This window comes from Garra rufa, chromosome 19, assembly GCF_049309525.1.
Source record: "Garra rufa chromosome 19, GarRuf1.0, whole genome shotgun sequence".
NCBI lineage: Eukaryota > Metazoa > Chordata > Actinopteri > Cypriniformes > Cyprinidae > Garra > Garra rufa.
The window spans coordinates 17,098,684-17,118,431 of record NC_133379.1 but is presented as its reverse complement, the minus strand read 5'-3'; the positions used below and the strand labels follow the sequence as shown (position 1 = coordinate 17,118,431).

General features: G+C 38.0%; 1 protein-coding gene across 1 annotated transcript; it reads left to right on the top strand.

Moving 5' to 3' along the window:
• The first annotated feature begins 11,173 nt into the window (after positions 1-11,173).
• ca4c (carbonic anhydrase IV c) lies at positions 11,174-19,581 on the top strand. The gene is made up of 8 exons (XM_073823905.1): positions 11,174-11,228; positions 14,114-14,161; positions 14,328-14,492; positions 15,691-15,836; positions 15,937-16,029; positions 17,031-17,097; positions 17,226-17,386; positions 19,387-19,581. Exons 1-8 carry the CDS (start codon positions 11,174-11,176, stop codon positions 19,579-19,581), a joined length of 930 nt encoding a protein of 309 aa, XP_073680006.1.
• The last annotated feature ends 167 nt before the right edge of the window (positions 19,582-19,748 follow it).

Sequence of the window (19,748 nt, the reverse complement as noted above, 5' to 3'; positions counted from 1 at the left end):
TATCCCTCTCGTCTGGTGATGGATCACAGACAGAGATGAATTCCAGTGCCCTGGCAAGGTCACCAGGCACTTCTTGCGTCCCTCTTGTACTGGCTGTAATGCAGACAAAGGACCACTATCTTTCCTCGCGTGCCCAAGGGCCGAGGAATCCTTTTCTCCCCCTGCGCTGGTCTGCTGACAGGCAGCGGTTGAGATCCCTAGCCTCGTGTGCCTGAGGGCCGAGGCCTATTCTATCCCTCGTGTCTGGTGGCTGATCACAGACAGAGATGAATTCCAGTGCCCTGGCAAGGTCACCAGGCACTTCTCGTGTCCCTCTTGTACTGGCTGTAATGCAGACAAAGGACCACCATCTCTCCTCGTGCGCCCGAGGGCCGAGGAACCTTTTCTCCCCCTGCACTGGTCTGAGGACAGGCAGCGGTTGAGAATCCTAGCCTCGCGTGCCTAAGGCCGAGGCCTACTCTATCCCTCTTGTCTGGTGGCTGATCACAGACAGAGATGAATTCCAGTGCCCTGGCAAGATCACCAGGCACCTCTCGTGTCCCTCTTGTACTGGCTGCAACGCAGACAAAGGACCACATCTCTCCTCGTGTGCCTGAGGGCCGAGGCTCATTATCCCTCTTGTCTGGTGATGGGTCACAGACAGAGGTGGATTACCACTCGCGTCCTGGCAAGATCACCAGGCGGAGTTACTACAGTGTCTCATCAGGTAAGTATTGCTAGACACTGTCCCTTCTCGGTCTTGCGAGACCAGACGAAGGATGACATGACCTCGTGGGCTCGAGGGCCGAGGTCTCTTTCCCTCTGATCTGGTGGGCTCCACAGTCAGAGATGTATTACCACCCATGTCCTGGCAGGATCCCCAGGCTGAGGTTTGTAATGTACTAACGCTGTCTTTTTTCCCCCCTTGTTCTAGCAGACACTAGGCAGGGTGCGGAAATTATGGGGACGTTGATACCTCGTTCCCCACAGCGTTTCAGGACGCAGTGTAGAGTTCCCGGAAGGGAACGTCTCAGGTTACGTATGTAACCCTGGTTCCCTGAGGGAACGAGACACTGCGTCTCGGACCATAATTCCCGCATCCCTGCTGCGCTCGCTTCATGCCTATGAGCTGACGCCAGCTTCAAACGCACGTGCTTTTATACTTCCTGGTCGATGACGTCACCGCGCCTGTGACGTCACTCCCGTTTCTCATTGGACGTTGGACATGACTCAGAGTGCGGCCCGCCAATGGCGTTCCCCACAGCGTTTCAGGACGCAGTGTCTCGTTCCCTCAGGGAACCAGGGTTACATACGTAACCTGAGACGCTTTACTTCTTTATTCTTCATACCAGAAAATGCGGCGACACCTGTGGTTACGCCGCCTAAGTGGTGCAGTGAAGTATAGTTTGAAACAGGGATGGCGAAAACTAAAAAATTTCTTGACCGACCACCGAGCCTCATTAGCCGGTTGAAACCGGTTAACCGATTAGTTTAAAATATGGTACGCTATTTGAAATAACAGCCATTTCGAGCCGCGCCTGCAATTTCGCAACTCTGTCGCATCTCTCTGCCGCTCTGCCTCCCGCACACACACACACACACACACACACACACACACACACACACACACACACACACACACACACACTGCCACTCACGTCACTTTTTAAAAATCCCCTAGGATATTATTTTTGTTGAAATTAAACAAACGAGTAAATTACTATTTAAAAAATTGGTTGTTAGTAGGACTGGACCAGAATATTCAAATCGAATATTCGTTCGGTGGGTTGGCATTCGATTTTAAATTTTGAGATTCAGTATTCGTTTTTTTTTTCCATAGACCTTGCATCCCCCGCAAAACGGTTCTCATTTGCGCTTAAATATGAATGAAGAAGATCAGACTGCCACGCCACTAACACAGAAACAGCAAAAAAAAAAAAAAAAAAAAGAGAGAGAGAGAGAGAGAGAAATTGAGTAATATTTGAGAGACACTATAAAGTACAGTCGGGCCCACTTAAATGGTTTAAGCAAAACTAGGGCTGTGACTATCGTAATGACAACTGCGCCTCTGCTTTAAATGCACGCATAGGCTAAAGCTGACCGCAAAGCCCCAGCAAAAATAATTACCATGAATGTGTCGGGGGAAAAGTAGGGAGATATTTGAATTATTTATTAAAAAACTGGTATTTGACACAAAGATGAAGTTGATCCTGATTCCATTTGCTCATTGACGCGGCTTTAATACCTAAATGCATATGCATTAGACCTATAGCTATTGGAAGAGTTTTGTTTTCGATTTGAATTATTTAAATTATTTTTTTTACAGTTTCGGATGATATATTAGTCTTACCTTTATGAGCAAAAATGAAGTTTCACATAGCGCTGGCTGGCGCTTCCATGTTCTGCAAAGCGTGCTTATATCTATGGGTTTTAATTTAAATCGTGATGACTTGGTCGTTACTTTAAAAAACAAAAACTTAAATTTAACAAATAAAAAGTGTTCCAAATATATGTCTAAATTAACTTTATAACCTAAATAAACGAAAATAAATGTAATCACTTTGCTATTAAAAACAGCAGCTGTGCAGTGGGGAAGAGAAAGAGAAAACAGACCGGTTTCAGTCAGACTCGGGCCTGTAATTCTGATGAGCTGTCGGAGAAGGTCCGGGCGAAGTTTTAGTAATGTTTGCAACGAATGTTTCTTAAATAGCCGATTTAACATTATTATTTAGGCTAGATTCATATTTAAATGTATTATTTATTTGATTTATTTTAGCGTTTTGTAGGCTGATTGTTCACTGACGGAAGTGCTCAAATAAACACGCACGTTTGTTAATAATGTTTGGGCCTCATTTATTTTGGGTTTCAACATAATATACATAGGCTGTGTATTTTATATAGGCTTATATACACAAACGTTATATATAATGTATATATATATTTATTTATAAATAATTTAGATACGAATAATTTATTTATATATAAACACCGCGCCATTTTTTTCGTTCTTCTTTTATTTAAATAGCCTACCCTTCACGGTGCCAGTAATTACTGTGCTAATTTCTGATTTGGGAGTGATTTGTTTGTTAAAATTTTTTAGGCTACCTTATTAAAAGTAGGCTATTGCACTTAACAGACATGTGTGTTTTGTATCAGTAGCGCGGTGTCCGTTCATGAAGCGGATAAGCTCTGCCTGCGTGAGGCGCGTCGCATCCAGCAATGTTCTATTACAATTTATTAATTCTGAACGTGTGGTGTGTCCATATATTGCACCAAAATGCAACACTGCACACCCTCGGGTCCACAGCAAAAATCGTTTGGATGAACTGTTCTCGACATAATAAAAATGCAAACAGAAAGACATAGAGATTCCTGCCTTTATTAGAGAGAAGAATATGTTCAGCCCCTCCCACCGAAGCTTCGAAGCTCAAAAAATGGTATTCGGACCAGCCCTAGTTGTCAACACAAAAGAACCGTTGTGTTCTTTTGTGTTGACATGCAGATGTTTGGATAGGCCTATTGGCCCATGTGCGCCGTTGCGCGCAAAGTTTGTATATTTTAAACACTTCCGAGGATAGTGGGGGTCACGAGTCACTGGCACGGTTATTTTGGGGGTCGTGAGCTGAAAAGTTTGGGAATCCCTGGCCTAATAGACTGCAACATGATAAAACCAATGGATAAAACAGGCACCTTCAGAATGCGTAAAAGACGCACCGGCACTTTTTTTTTTAACCGACTACCGACAACTTTGACCGGTTAACGTTGATACGGTCAACCACCGGTCAAACGGTCATCGGTTAACATCCCTAGTTTGAAAGGTTGCATGTTTGGCTGTATGCATTCACTGAGCCGCTTCAGACAGTGCATCAGTAGCGCTTCAACAGACAAAAACACACACAATTATGTCAAAATGCAAAGTTACCTCGTAAATGTATACTTAAATGAGTTATAAAGTCTTAAATGACCGTAAAGAGTTTGGAGAAAATCAGATATGTGTCATATCTGCGTCATGTGCATTAGGTTTTAAAGAGACAGCGCTGCTTTTAAAGTGAAGCCTGCTGAATTCTATCATTGATGTAAATTGAAGAAATTTACTTTGAAATTTATTCACTTTGTTTACAAGCAAAAGAAGACGTAGAAAATTTAGAGACTTTTTCAGACTTCTTGCCTAGCCTTACTTATTTGAACCAGAATATACTGACGGTGACCTAAGAGAGGTGGACGTTCTATGTCAGAACACTGGCCCTTGCATCGTGGTACTCTCCTGAACACATGATAGAGAAGAAATTGTTGAATATAGTCATTATTTTTGTTTTCTTTGCACACAATAAGTATTCTCTCAGCTTCATAAAATTCCAAACCACTGATGTCACATGGACTATTTTAATGATGTCCTAACTACCTTTCTGGGCCTTGAATGTTTCACTTGCGTTGCTGTCTATGAAGGGTCAGAAAGCTCTCGGATTTCATCAAAAATATCTTAATTTGTGTTCCAAAAATGAACAAAGGTCTCATGGGTTCAGAAGGACCTGAGGGTGAGTAATTAATGATAGAACTTTCATTTTTGGTTGAACTACTTTAACAACCTTGTAGCTCACATTAGGTCTGCATTTAATAGTTTAAAAATAATAATTAAAAATCAATTATCTTGAAAATCTAGAAAATGATAGGATTTTTACTTCCAGAACCCGACTATCGCATTCTATAAAATACCCAAATGGTGTCTGTACATCTTTACAGTTTAAAGCTGTGCCTTCATGTGCAAAAAGTTAAAGCATAGCTTAAGGTTGTTTTTAATTCACTGAAAGCTGGCAAGAATATTCCCAAGCAGGATTCTCTCCTCACAGGTAACAAATGTTGACAACTGAAGGAGTCTCCGTAGGATTTGGCTCGGAACATTGCTTCTCTGTCTGTTTGAGCCTTGCCAAAACACCGGTGGTCATTAATAAACTCAGGCATGTAAAAATGGGCCTTCCGCCATGAGGTATCCTTGCCCTCCATAAACTAGAAAGCTCCTCAACCCCGGGTCAGAGATGACGCTGGAAGGGGGGGAAAGAGCAATGAAACATTAATATTTTGAAAGAAATGTTTTATTTAAGTACCTCACAGCAGCACTAGGGGGATGAAAAACATTTACCCACTGGAAATGATATTATGACCCTGGCAGAGGCCATGTGATGGCTTGTTTATTTTGTTCCAGGGAGCTATTACGAGAGGTGACTGTGTGGGACTGAGAGAGCAGGACTGAATAGCTTTCTGGTTATACTCTGCTTTGAAAACAAAGTCAGGTATGCTACTATTTTGTCCTTTCAAGTACTAACATGACACTGCCTTGTGTGTACAGAACCTGAACTTGAGAGAAAGCATTTCATATATGCTTGGTAATCATATTAGCCAGGTGCGTATTGATGCTAATGATCCTAATAACTGTTAAGGAGCTGTTGATTGTTCATTTTAATTGGAGACGTGTTTCAAAAATGGATGTGGATAATGATCTCAATATGCTTTTGTTTCAGTTAAGATGGATTTGGATCCTTACCGCACACAAGCACCTACGATTTGTCAGGACTCTGTCATCTGTTCTCCTTCTTCCTCACGGCTCATTCAAAGTGGATTAAAACATCTGAGGTAATCAGACCTTCTAACACAAAACAGAAAGCCTATATGCCTGACGACTCCCAGCGAAGTGTAACCAATAACTGTTCCATTTGCAAGATGCAGCTGAGCTTGAAATTAATACAAATCTCTTTTATTTCAAAAACGAAGGCTATGAATTGCCAGAAGCACTTCCAGGTGATCTTACTGTATACCAATTAGGCCGCTTGCATTGAGTAGCTCGGCTTCAGCTCTGATTGATGTCCGACCTCTTGGGATCCTTGAAAATCACTCGCTCTGCATTCTGCCGCAGCCCCCCGTGGGATCCTGATGAATGGCGACCCAAACAAATGAAAATGTTTATCGTCCTCTTATCAAATTAACCACTCTATTGCACAGTTAATTGTTTATTAAAGGACTTAAGATGGAATCACATAATGAACCTGGTACCGGTCTTAAGCTTTTTTCCAATTAGGAAATGCACTGACTCATGTCATCTGAATGATGTCACTCCTGTGAAACCGAAGCTGTAAGAACTTTTATTTATTTTAATTTTTATTCATATTTGAATGGGAGTTGGACATCAAAAGCGAGTCTTTTCCTTCTCTATGGTCTGCTCTCTGTTAATCAGAAAAGCCACAGCACCCCCTACTGTTCAACACCTTTCAGGACAATCAAGGCTCAAACTTGGAAATAAAATTCTACAACTAGATCAGAATCGTTCATTATCTAAAATACAAAAAGCACTACATTTTAGTTTAAAAATTAATATCATGCTTAAAGAAACCCTGCAGGCAGCAACGATACTACATTCCAAATCTGAAAAATGCTGAATACAGAGAAACAGAGGCACATCCGACTCCAGTGTTTGCATAACATCCTATCTTTTGAGGTCATTTTTAGCTAGTTTGAACCAGCATAGTGAAGCGAAGCTTGTATTAAAAATTTCTACTGAGAAATACGTGTAAAGAAAATACTGGAAAAAAAGAAATACTGTTTTGTACACTGTTAAAAATAAAGGTGCTTTAAAATGTTCTTCACAGCGATGCCATATAGGAGAACCATTTTTGGTTCCACAAAGAACCATTTAGTCAAAGGTTAAGAACCATCTCTTTCTTACCTTCTTTCTTTTTATAATCTGAAAAACCACAAAGCCACAAAGCCTTTTGTAAAACAGAAAGGTTCTTTAGATGTTAAAGGTTGTTTATGGAAACATTTAGACAAAAAAGTTTCTTCTATGGCATAGTAAAGCACCTTTACTTTATGAGTGTTATTGACTGGGCAGTGGCAGTGTTAAAAATGTTGTAAAATTCCAAAGCAAAGCAATGCGAAGTAACCTCATAAAGCTGCATATACTATCAGTTTTTAATAAATATATAAATATTCAAGGTGCAATCTCAAATCTTGGTGACATTTTGCAGACAAAAAAAGCACAGCTCACATGGAAGTTACTTGCATACCAATCAGCTTTCTGTTGGTCAATGTAGCGAATTTGTATGTCCATCTTAAACTTGTTGTGAAATATGAATGGAGAAATCTTTTGCTCTCACACAAAATTCTCAGTTGTGTGGATTTCCATTCCAGCTGACCACACATTTAGGGCTACAACAGCTTGTCAATAGGGCAGTAACCTTAAAGGGAACCTCAGGTATTAAGAAGTGTGGCTTACAGTGAGGGGAAAAATTATTTGATCCCCTGCACTGTAAAAAGTTTTCACCAGTTTCAACTTAAAAACTTAAGTTTAGCAGCTGCCTTAAGATTTTTAATTAAATCAACTTGAGTCATTTGAACTCACAAGTTATATCAACTCATTTTTTATTGTAATAAGTTAAAATGACTTGCAGTTTTAAGCTGATTTAACTTAAAAACTTAAGGCAGCTGCTGAACTTAGGTTTTTAAGTTGAATCTTGTGAAAACTTTTTACAGTATGCTGATTTTGTATGATCAGTCTATAATTTTAATGGTAGGTTTATTTGAACTGTGAGAGACAGAATAACAACAAAACAAATCTGAAAAACGTATTTGACCCCTTTGCAAAACATGACTCTAGTACTTGGTGGCAAAACCTTTCTTGGCAATCACAGGGGTCAGACATTCTTGTAGTTGGCTACCAGGTGTGCTCACATATCAGGAGGGATTTTGTTCCATGCCTCATTGCAGATCCTCTCCAAGTCATTAAGGTTTCAAGGCTGATGTTTGGGAACTTGAACCTTCAGCTCCCTCCACAGATTTTCTATGAGATTAAGGTCTGGAGACTGGATAGGCCACTCCATTACCTTAATCTGCTTCTTCTTGAGCCACTCCTTTGTTGCCTTGGCCATGTGTTTTGGGTGAGGATGGTGTTCTTGGAGTCATGTGACAGCATTCCTCCTCCTCCAAACACGGCGAGTTGAGTTGATGCCAAAGAGCTTGATTTTGACCTCATCTAACTACAACACTTTCAGCCGCTTCTCCAGGTCTGTACACGTGCTTTCTTGAGCAGGGGAACCTTACAGGCACTGCAGGATTTCAATTCTTCACAGCGTAGTCGTGTGTTACCAATTGTTTCCTTGGTGACTGCCTTGAGATCATTGACAAGATCCTCCAGTGTAGTTCTGGACTGATTCCCCACCGTTCTCATGATCATTGAAACTCCACGAGGTGAGATCTTGCATGGAGCCCCAGACCGAGGTAGATTGACAGGTATGTTGTGTTTCTTCCATTTGCGAATAATCGTACCAACTGTTGTCACCTTCTCGCCAAGCTGCTTGGCGATGGATGGTCTTGTAGCCCATTCCAGCCTTGTGCAGGTCTACAATCTTGTCCCTGACATCCTTGGACAGCTCTTTGGTCTTGGCCATGGTGGAGAGTTTGAAATCTGATTGATTGATTGATTGCTTCTGTAGCAGGTGTGCTCCTAATCTCAGTTCATTACCTGTATAAAAGACACCTGGGAGCCTGAAATCTTGCTGATTGATAGGGGATTAAATACTACTTTCACTCATTAAAATGCAAATTCTGTCTCTCGCTGTTAAAATAAACCTTACATTAAAATTATAGACTGATCATTTCTTTGTCAGTGGGCAAACGTACAAAATCAGCAGGGGATCAAATTAATTTTTGTCATAATTTACTCAACGATAATGTCCTTCCACACTGACTAGGACTGTCCCCTAACAGTCGACTAACCGTTAGTCGATGAGACGAGGCTTGGTCGACTAAAATTTTATTTGTCACTTGATCTCAAAAAAACATTCCACAGGAAGTGCTGAAGTCACGCAGTCCGTGACGGACAGATCATTAACGATTGGGCAGGACATCCAAACAATCACCTATCATTCATCACCCTCAAATATGACTTTTCATCTGAAATACGCAAGCAGTAGCAACTTTTCATGGTCTCTCAATCTAATTTTAACCTAGAAAAATGTGCGCTATTCAAGTGTTTGTAGCTTTTGGAGTGTGGAAGTCAAAAAGTAGCACGCTCACTGCATGACAGATGGAGGCGCCGGTGCGGTCACTTCCTCTTAAAATACTCATTCATTTTTGGCCATACAGATAAAAGTAATACATCTTTCAAATCTGTAAAGACTCAACGTTTATTTGTGTGCACTTAGAATAACATCAAAATGTTGTGCTTTTGTAAATAATGAAAGCAAACAGGATGCATTTTCTACCATCTCAGTCTCCTGAGTGTAAAACTTTGAAACTCTGTGTATACTTGTCTTACAGACATGAAAAATATAGGCTATCTATAGAGAGTGAAATGTCTGCTTTAAATGAACCAATTCAAATAGAAAACAAATATTCTCAGATTATGTAATCCATATGAAACATGCATATATAGGCGCATTACTTCCGTGGAGATGACTTCATCAAGCCGAAAACAATAAAGCACTAGTTTATCAATAAATTATTCAAACGTTATTGCAGTCTCCTTGCTGTTTTTCCCAGAAAAATTAATTAATAAAAATAATTATTATATCTGCCGAGTGCACTTGAGCGCTAATTAGGCTACGTAGGCAACTAAGGCTCAATATTATGAATTATGGTTTATTAAACGTGCGACTAGTTGACTAATGCTTAAAATGAATGACTACAGTCGACCAGAAAAATCTTTAGTCGAGGGCAGCCCTAACACTGACTATGACTTTCTTCTATGGATCACAATGTAAGATGTTTTGAAGAATGTTGGTTAACCAAACCGTTTTAGTTCCCATTAACTTCCATTTTATTTTTTGCCCATACAATGGAAGTCAATGGTAATGGCAAAATTCTTAAATTCTTCATAAAATGCATTCTTTTATGATGTTTCACAGAAGAAAGAGACTCAAGTTTGGAACATATCTTTCATTTATCTTCAAGATGACTGTCCCAGTAAGCTATTGTCTCCCTATGATATCCCCACTAATAAGTATAGTATGTAAAACGCCAATATAGTGAATCTTTTAAGTGCCTCTTACTTCATATGCCAATAGTCTCTCTAGTAATGATTCCCCACGATGAGTTACGAGTCAATGAGGCATCACAGTCCACATCATAGTGTGCTATTACAAAACTGTGGGCCACTACAGTATATTTAATTCCATTCTCTAATTCTCTACTGTCCCTTTGCTGCCTACTGTTTACCTTCCACTTCATTCACTTGTAATCACACGTCCATGCTATATGATGTCCATAAAATGGAGTCATTCCATTTTGGCTGGGTAAAGCTCAACAGGGCAGACCTTCATGCTGAGTTGACTTTAATGACTTTTTAATAGGTCTCTCCGTTTTAACGATGTAGTACAACAGCTCCAGTCATTTTATTGCAATGATGAATGATTGAGAGGAGGCTAACATTAATTTAATTTACAGCACAGGCTTCCCATCTTTAAAAGCCCAACACAGCATCGCAAGAGGCAAAGAAAGAGAGAGGGACGGGGTGCGTTCATTATGTCTGAAAAAGGCTGGGGTGATTTATGATAGCAGCATTGTTGTTTTCCCTTATCTCTAATTAGACGCCTTTGTCGTGCTAACTGATTTCAGTGTCAAAGCAACAAGACATAGTTAACAAGACAGGCAGCCTTGTTCTACATCATTCATCATTCTCAAAACAGTCACTTGAGTCAAAACCTCCAAACATGTCCTGACACCCATATGTACTTAATTAGCCACAGTGTTACCTGGAGGGACTGAAATGATTTTCTTCATGGAATGGATATAGCTCAATGACAACCAGCGTTCATTTCCCCTCATATGTGTGTTTCAGAGGGTTTGATGCATGTGTGTGTCCTTAAAGAGAAACTTTACAGTGTGCTTAAAACTACATGCCCTACAAAAGGAACAATCAAGAGGTTTTGTTTTGCACTCCGGTCCTGTGGAATAGTGCCCTCTGCAGGCTGTTTGATAAAGCAAACTCATTAAACCAGAGTTCAGGGAAAACCTTACTAGGTTTAACAGGCCTTAGGTTGTATTGTGAGAGTTAAATGTCCTCATCAAGGGCTTCAGATGCCCTACATCTGTCATTTCACCTCTTACCTGTAAAACCCTCTTCTCCTCTCCCCTCCTTCCTTTCCTCTAGTGTATAAAAATGATTCCTGTCACATAAGGCAGAGAGATTTGTATTGGTATTGTAGACATGAAGTCCATTCTCTCTCTCTCATCTCTTCTGTTGGTTCTAGAGCTCTGCTCAGGTAAGATAGAAGATCTATCTATTTATAAATCCATCTATCTATCTATCTATCTGTTTGGCTGTCTGGGTGGTTGTCTATCTTTAGCTGTCTATCTGTGTGGCTGTGTATCTCTCTGGCTGTTTGGTGGTGTACAGTTGAATGGATGACTATTCTAAGCAAACAGAGGAGGCTGAATAAATTCTTGTATGTCTTGCACAGAAATATCAGAAAAGTTTTTTTTTTTTAAGCCAAACTTTTATAAAGTTCTAAAAGCTAAATATAACCCTAAAACGTTAATATTCAATAACTTTCATTTTTAGTACTTTTACAGTATTCCATAACATTATTTGAAATATAATAGGTCATACATTTAAGACTCCAAAGTGTGACAAAAATAAAAATGTATGAGTTTAAAAGTTTAAAAAATGTAAAAGTTTAAAGTCTTATAATTTTGTGTGCACCCATAATCAGTTACATCAGGCCTGTCTGCACTCAATGAACGCGGCGCTAGCAATGATGTCCGATTCGCAGACAAATGACTTTTGTGAACCTTAGCCTATATTTTTACTCGGTTAGACAAAATGATTCATGAATAAGCCAAGAATTTTTAATAAACATTAATAAACCGGAATGTTACTGGCATTACTTTATCGTGAGCTGTTACTGTATGATAATGTGTAACAGTTGTAAATTAACAAAATATTTTATAATTAATAATACAATTTTTGGTTACATAATCAGCCTAGCTAGACATATAGATCCAATAAATGAAAAGAAATCATAGCCTAATACTCAACTAAAATTAGAAAATGGTAGGCTATCAAAGAGATGTAAATGACATCAAATATTTTACAAAATTGGGTTATTATTCAGCATATGGCATTCTATTGTAAGGTTATATTTAATATTATTTTTTGGAATCACTATCATCACATCTTAAATCATCGTAATTAAAACATTCACATAATATTCACAATAATCCGGCATAATTTCACTGTTTCATACACATACAGTGGAGTCCAAAAGTCTACCATTAGTGAAAATGCCATTAGTTTTGTTTTTGTTTTTTTCCAGTGTAGACTAATACATTGTCATTACAATATTTTTTGGGCTACATAATCAGCCTAGCTAGACATAAATGACAAATAAACCTACAAATAAATAATAAATAATTCAGTGCAACTGTTTGTCAGTAGATAAGGAGTCGGAGCGCGTTTTATGTTGTGATTCATACCTGTACGTCGCTAAAATAGCCTAACCTTCATCCCTTCGCCATTGTTGCTTCAGGCAAAGGACGTTTCCCATGAGTGAATAGACAGTTATAGCAGCAAAAAAAAAAAAAAGAAAGAAAGAGCATGGCGAAGTTTAGCACTGGGAGCTGCTCGGAAAAAGTTAGACGCAGTTCCAGTTCATAATCAGTGAGAAGCAGCGAGCAGGCGCGATCCCGTGAAAATGACGTGGATAAGGAGTGGAGTGTGTGTGTGCAACGATGACGCTGCATTAAGTGTAGCTTAATACAATAATATCGCCAAATAATTGCATACTTTTGAATTGTGACATGTAGCTTATCTAAACAACAGAGTCCGGGTTAATATACTAATTTAGTAAACCGAGAAAAGAATGTATGAACTTAGTGCTCCACTGTAGTCTCCTGCTCCTTTGAGCGGAGCGTGGTTCTTACATTCTTGAACTCTTTGAAAATAGTTCATTTCTCTGTCTTATCAACATGCACTGGGTGTTCTGCACTTGAATAAACCAATACAAAGTCATAGTCATAGCTGTTATATTAGCCCTTGCCCTGAAACTGCAAAACCGTGTCAGGACAATTTAAAAAGTGAGGGTAATTCATGGGAAGATATTCTCCAAACGCAATTGTAAAGATGTAAACTGTACTATATTTCCATAAGTGTGTGTTTTGAGATACTTTTTTAGGTATACTGTTAAACTATACAATGCAGATAATATCTAATCAAAGTTTTTGTGAATGAAAGACTTCAGTATGATGCTTGCGCATGACAAGTTCAATGTTTGTCTGCAAATTTGCTCTGTCACTGGTTAATCTAGCCTTTAACACTGTGCATCTTGGGTTACTGAATCCAAACAGGTTATTTTTTAACAGAGGGTCACCTTGTGCATATCGTTTGTATTGTCTGACCTCTTCAAAGTTCACCGTCTTCTTTCACAGGCTTTGTACAAGAGAGATGCAGATGTAATACATGTGCAATGAGCCCATAACATCAGCATCAGTGTAACTTTTCTTTTGTGTTTCTGTTGTAATAACTAAAGTCATTTTTGTGTATAACATCCAACAGTTTAGTTTTATTTGTAACATTACCTTAAAATGTAATGCCAAGCTTAAAATCACCTAGATTTAAAAGAGTTAGTTCTATGTCTTATCAACATGGCTCATTTATTCACCAACATGTTGTTCCAAACCTGTACACTAAAAAAAAAAAACTTGTGTACAAACAACACTTGTTCCTGTTGACTTTTGTTTAATGAAACAATAAAGTACGGGTTTTGGAATGACAGTAAATGTGAGTAAATGATGACGTTTCCCTTTTGTGCAAGCTAAGCTGAATGGGATAAAAGTGCACTGGTGGACAGTAAGTAAGGTGAAGACACTTAAAATGTCCTTGCATTCAAGCACATGTTCTGAACTCAATCAAACCTGGTGATCAGGAGGGGGACTCAGTTAAATGGCTCAATGATTATCAGGAAAAACTTTGTAAAATCAAAGCATGGCTTTATATGGCCACAAAAATAAACAAAATTTCCTAGTTAATGACCACCATCATAACTGGTTCTTAAGACCGCTCTGAACCTTGGCTTGAAGTCACGAATCTGAATTCTTTCCAGTAGCGGTCCATGAAACCAGTTGCGTCAAGTTGTTTTCTCTGTTCCAGGTGAGTGGTGCTACCAGAGCCAGTTGTCCTGTCATGACACATGTACAGGTGAGAACAAACACAAAAGATTTTGAGTTTGTACCTGGACTCAAACTCTCAGGTTTTTGCATAGTCATCAACCAAAGCAAAGTCCTTGTTCACAGTTCCTTGTTCATATAGTTAAATATTTATGCTGAGAGAAATGTTTTTTTTATTTTTTTATTGTGTCATCCAGGGCCTTCAGAGTGGAAGAATTATTTTCCTAATTGTGGAGGTCAAAGACAATCGCCCATCAATATCGTCACACGCAAAGTGAAGCATGACCCAAAACTGACTGATTTTATCTTCGAGGGCCATGAGAAAGTTTTCAATATGAGTGTAGAAAATCATGGACATGCAGGTAGACTGAACTGATATTTAAAGGCATAGTTCACCTAAAAAACTTAATTCAACTAGGTTTATTTGATTTACTTCTAATTCTGTTACCTACAGTTGAGGTCAAAAGTATACATCCCCCTTCAGAATCTGCCAAATGCTAATTATTTTACCAAAATAAGAGGAATCTTACAAAATGCATGTTATTGTTTACTTAGTACTGACCTGAATAATATATTTCACATAAAAATCTTTACATGTAGTCCACAAAAATAATAGTTGAATTTATAAAAATGACCCTGTTCAAAAGTTTACATACGCTTGATTCTTAAGACTGTGTTTTTGTGTGTGTGTGTGTGGGGGGGGGGGGTTCAGGTTCCACAAATTCTTTGGTTTTTCAGCATTTTTGTGTATTTAAACCCTTTCCAACAATGACTGTATGATTTTTAGATCTATCTTTTCACACTGAGGACAACTGAGGGACTCATATGCAACTATTACAGAAGGTTCAAACACTCACTGATGCTCCAGAAGGAAAAAAACATGCATTAAGAGCCAGGGGTGTAAACTTTTGAACAGAATGAAGATACGTACATTCTCCTTATTTTGCCTAAATATCTTTTTTTTATTTATTATTATTATTATTATTATTAATTAGTACTGCCCTTTAGAGGCTACAGAAGATAGTTACATGTTTTCCAGAAGACAAAACAAGTTACATTTACCTTGATCTTCAAATTCAACAAGTTTTCACCCCCCGGCTCTTAATACATTGTTTTTCCTTCTGAAGAAGAGTGTTTGAACCTTCTAATAGTTGCATATGAGTACCTTAGTTGTCCTCAGTGCTGAAAAAAGGGTTCAAATACACAAAAATGCTGGAAAACCAAAGAATTTGTGGGACCTTAATGATTTTTCTGAAGAACAGCAGGCAGTTTAACTGTTCAGGACAAACAAGGGACTCACTTTCACTAAAAAAAATAGCTGTGGATCATTCAGGTAACAACACAATATTAAGAATCAAGGGGAGTTTTTTTTAGGTTCAACTATTATATTCTCTTGTGGACTACTTTTATGTGAAATATCTTATTCAGGTCAGTACTAAATAAACAATAACCTGCATTTTGTGTGATTGGGGGATGTAAATTTTTGACCTCAACTGTATTAAATCTTGTAAACGTAGAGGTTAAGTTAAGTATAATAACAAGCTTCCTGCTTCCTCCCAGCTTACTTCACAATCCCTCAATCTGTGCGTATCCATGGAGGGGGTTTGTCAGGAATATACAAGGCCGTCCAGTTTCACCTGCACTGGGGAGAGAATGGCGGCCAGGGCTCAGAGCACTCTGTGGATGGAGAGCATTATCCCATGGAGGTAAGTGTCCATGTCACTATCAAAATAAATGGACAATAAACTGCTAAAAAGGCTATTAATTTCTACAAGTTGGGTATTAATGATGCATTTTGTCCCCCAGCTCCACATGGTTCACATTAAAGAAAAGTATGACAGCTTGAGAGAGGCTCTAAATGACTCTACAGGGGTGGCAGCATTTGCCTTCTTTTTTGAGGTACTAATGTCTTTGTGATATTTCATATGTCTCATACCTAAAAATGAGAAAATTATCTGAATGCAAACTCTTAAAGTGATATTTCACTCTGAACAGTTTTATTTTATATAATTGAGATACTATTATTGTTTTTACTAATATTTTCAATTATGTTTTTAGTTTTGTCAGTTTTATTTTAGTTAAAGTTTATGTAATTTTGTAGTGTATTTTGTCATTTTTATTACTTTATTTAAAAAATGTATTTAAAAACTCAAAAATTTTTAAATACATAAATACAAAAATATATCTCACAATTCTGACTTTTTTCTTGCAATTATGTGATACAAATTCACAGTTCAGACTAACTTTCTCAAAAAAATTTATATCTTGCAATTCTGACTTCATAACCTGCAATTGTGAGTTATTAAGTCAGAATTGTGAGATATAAGCTTGCAATTTTGAGAACATATCTTTCTTTTTTTCCCCCTGAAAACTGGACTTCATATCTCACAATTTCAAGTTAATATCTCACAATTCTGGGAAAAAATTGCAAGTTATAAAGTAGCAATTGCGTGATATAAACTCGCATTTGCAAGAAAAAAATCTGAATTGCAAGTTTATATTATATTATTTATAATATGACTATTATCAAATAGTCAAATTAGTCTAATACATAAACAAATCATACAAATTGGTTTTGTTAACCTCATCAGCTAAAAGCATCCAACATCATTAATTTGCAAATCGAACATCGCATGAATGTGCCAAGCAAAGCTGGTAGAGATGTAAAGATTTACACTGAATAATTTTCTGTTCATCCTCATACAATTTTATATATAGTGTATATATACTGCTGGAGTCAGGTGGACTTCTTTATGACATTATTTTTCATCATTTTAGGTTTGACAGCCCCAGTCCTGATTCATACTAAAACCATTTTAGGTCAAATATTCCTTTAATGAACCAAGTTGATGATAACTTGATATCTATATTAATACCTGACTTTTGCCATCCCACTTTAGGTGACTTCTGGGCAAAACAAACACCTTAACAGAGTCATAGATGCTTTAGGAAATGTCCGATATGAAGGTGAGTTATTATCGCAGATTACATGTTATTTTGGGGGGGAATAAGTTGCATATTTTTGATTAGTTTAACTATGTAATACGTTTTGTTTGTCTGAATTGTGTTTCCACATTACCTAATATGATCAAAAGGGAACAGCACTGAAATTGAAGACTTTAGACTGACTGACATCATCCCTCAAGCCAATAAACTGAGCTACTATCGGTATTTGGGTTCCTTAACCACACCAGATTGTGACCAAGCGGTTGTGTGGACGGTCTTCAAACAGACTCTGCCCATAAGCAAAAAACAGGTAAAGAAAAACAGAATTTGTCTTCCACAACATGCCTTGTTTTAGACTAGCAGAAAGCAAACATTAAAAATACACATTTGTTTCTTTTATTAAACTTTGTCTATTTCTATCTGTACATTTTAATTACAATACATTTCTTTAAAGGATTAGTTCACTTCCAGAATAAAAAAATTCCTGATAATTTACTCCCATGTCATTAAAGACGATGTAATTTTCTAAAAAAAAAAAACAAAAAAAAAACATATATACTTTTTAACCGAAAATGCTCGTCTTGGATTAGCTCAACTTCACGCATTGCATAATCACGGTGGAAAGGTCACGAATGGTTAGTTCATCTGTGTACTTCAGTTCAATTTCAAAATTGCCCAACATTGTTTTTTTACCTTTTTTTAAAGGGCGTTTGTTGCCTGGAAAAATCCAGACCCTAATCTATTAAGATTAAGGGTCTGGCATTGAGCAATAAAGGGCCTAACTCGAGGGGCGACACCAAGCATGAATTTGAAACTTTCACTGCACGCAATTGGATAACGCCACGACCAATCACTAAGTTTCACTAAGCCCCATACGCTTAGCTACCAGCGGAGCTAACTGATAGATTAAACTCTTGCCGTATCCAGTCGGCAAAACAGCAAAAAAGTCCTTGTTACAAAGTAACGATTCGAGCGCGGTTTTCTGTTCCTCTTTTATATGAAAAGCCAAGTCTAACTCGTTCATTGTAGCGGCCAAAGCCGTTTGAAACAACTGGTGTTCATCTGTAGCCATCTTTCAATGTTTACTAAATGATTCGGACGTCGCAGCGCTGTCGTCATCAGCTTAGCTCGCCTCTGGCCCGCCTACATCAGATACACCGATTTGATTGGCTCCCAGAACTGCTTACGTAATGCAATAATGTGGATCATTGCTCGATGCCAGAGTGTCTTGCAGAGACAATTCAAATTGTGCTCTCGCAAGACCTCTGGATTTCCAGGGTAGAGCGTTTGACTTTCTTTGCACATTCGCTTTGTAAACACTGGGCCCAACGTGACTACATAATCCATGAGGTCGAGCTAGTGTGTATAAAAAATATTATTATTTAGAATATGTCAGATCGCTTCTCTAGATAAGACCCTTATTCCTCGACTGGGTTCGTGTAGAGCCCTTTAAAGCTGCATTTTAGACTTCCATCCTGCTGATCGCCTTTGAAGTGCACTATATGGAGAAAAATCCTGGAATGTTTTCCTCAAATACCTCAATTTCTTTTCCACTGAAGGAAGAAAGATGTGAACATCTTAGATGACATGGAGGGTGAGTAAATTATTAGGATTTTTTCATTCTGGAAGTGAACTAATCCTTACATAAAACTTCTCCATTCCTATCTATTTTTTGAAGATTTTTACAGAGAGGTATGTTCATATATAAATTGCTTAATTTATAATATTAAAACAGTATTTTCTGGTTCATGGTCTGGTAAAAAGAGATATCCAATGTGGAAATCAGTGCATATTTAAGTGCATGATGGATTATTTAAAGAGATAGCTCACCCAAACCCATAAGACCGTTGTTTATCTTCTGAACACAGATTAAGCTAATTTTGATGAAATTGTAGAGCTTTCTGACTCTGCATAGACAGCAGTTTTCTTTGAGCACAAAAATATTCTCATAGCTTTGCAAAACTGCAGTTGAACCACTGCTGTTACAGTGACTATTTGAAGTAGTACCCTTGATGTCTATGGAGGGTCAGAAAGCCCTCAGATTTTATAAAAATATCTTAATTTGTGTTCTGTAGATGAAGGAAGATATTACGGGTTTGGAATGACATGAGGGTGAGTAATTAATGACAGAATTTTCATTTTTCTGTGAACTCTCCCTTTAAACAGAAAACTTGTAAAATGAATCATTATCTTAATGGACTGTGATTAATCAACTATGAAAAGTATTGTGATTTATATTAGCTAAAAAAGCAGGCAGATTTTAAGTAACACATACTGATTCTTTTGTCTGTCTTTCTTTTCCTGCTTTAGCTGATGTCAGTGGATAAACAGATGTTATTCGGAACAGAAAAACCAATGACTGGAATATTCCGTCCTGTTCAGAATCTGAATGGACGAGTCGTGTACACATTTCTGCCAGCTCACGGTCTGTGTGTCCTGCCCAATCTAATCATCCTGTTTCTGTGCCTCTTTTGTGTTTTTGGACAACAAAGGTGTTTTCATTGAATGGTAGAGACAACGTCTCTTTCTACACAGGATATTACATATTGAACTTTGAGAAGTAAAAGTATACCAAATGAATCTATCAAGCACTGAACTGAAGGTACTGGAATGGATCTCTGTTATTGTGCTAAAGCAGTGAAACTTGACAATAGAGAAGAGATTTCTAAGTT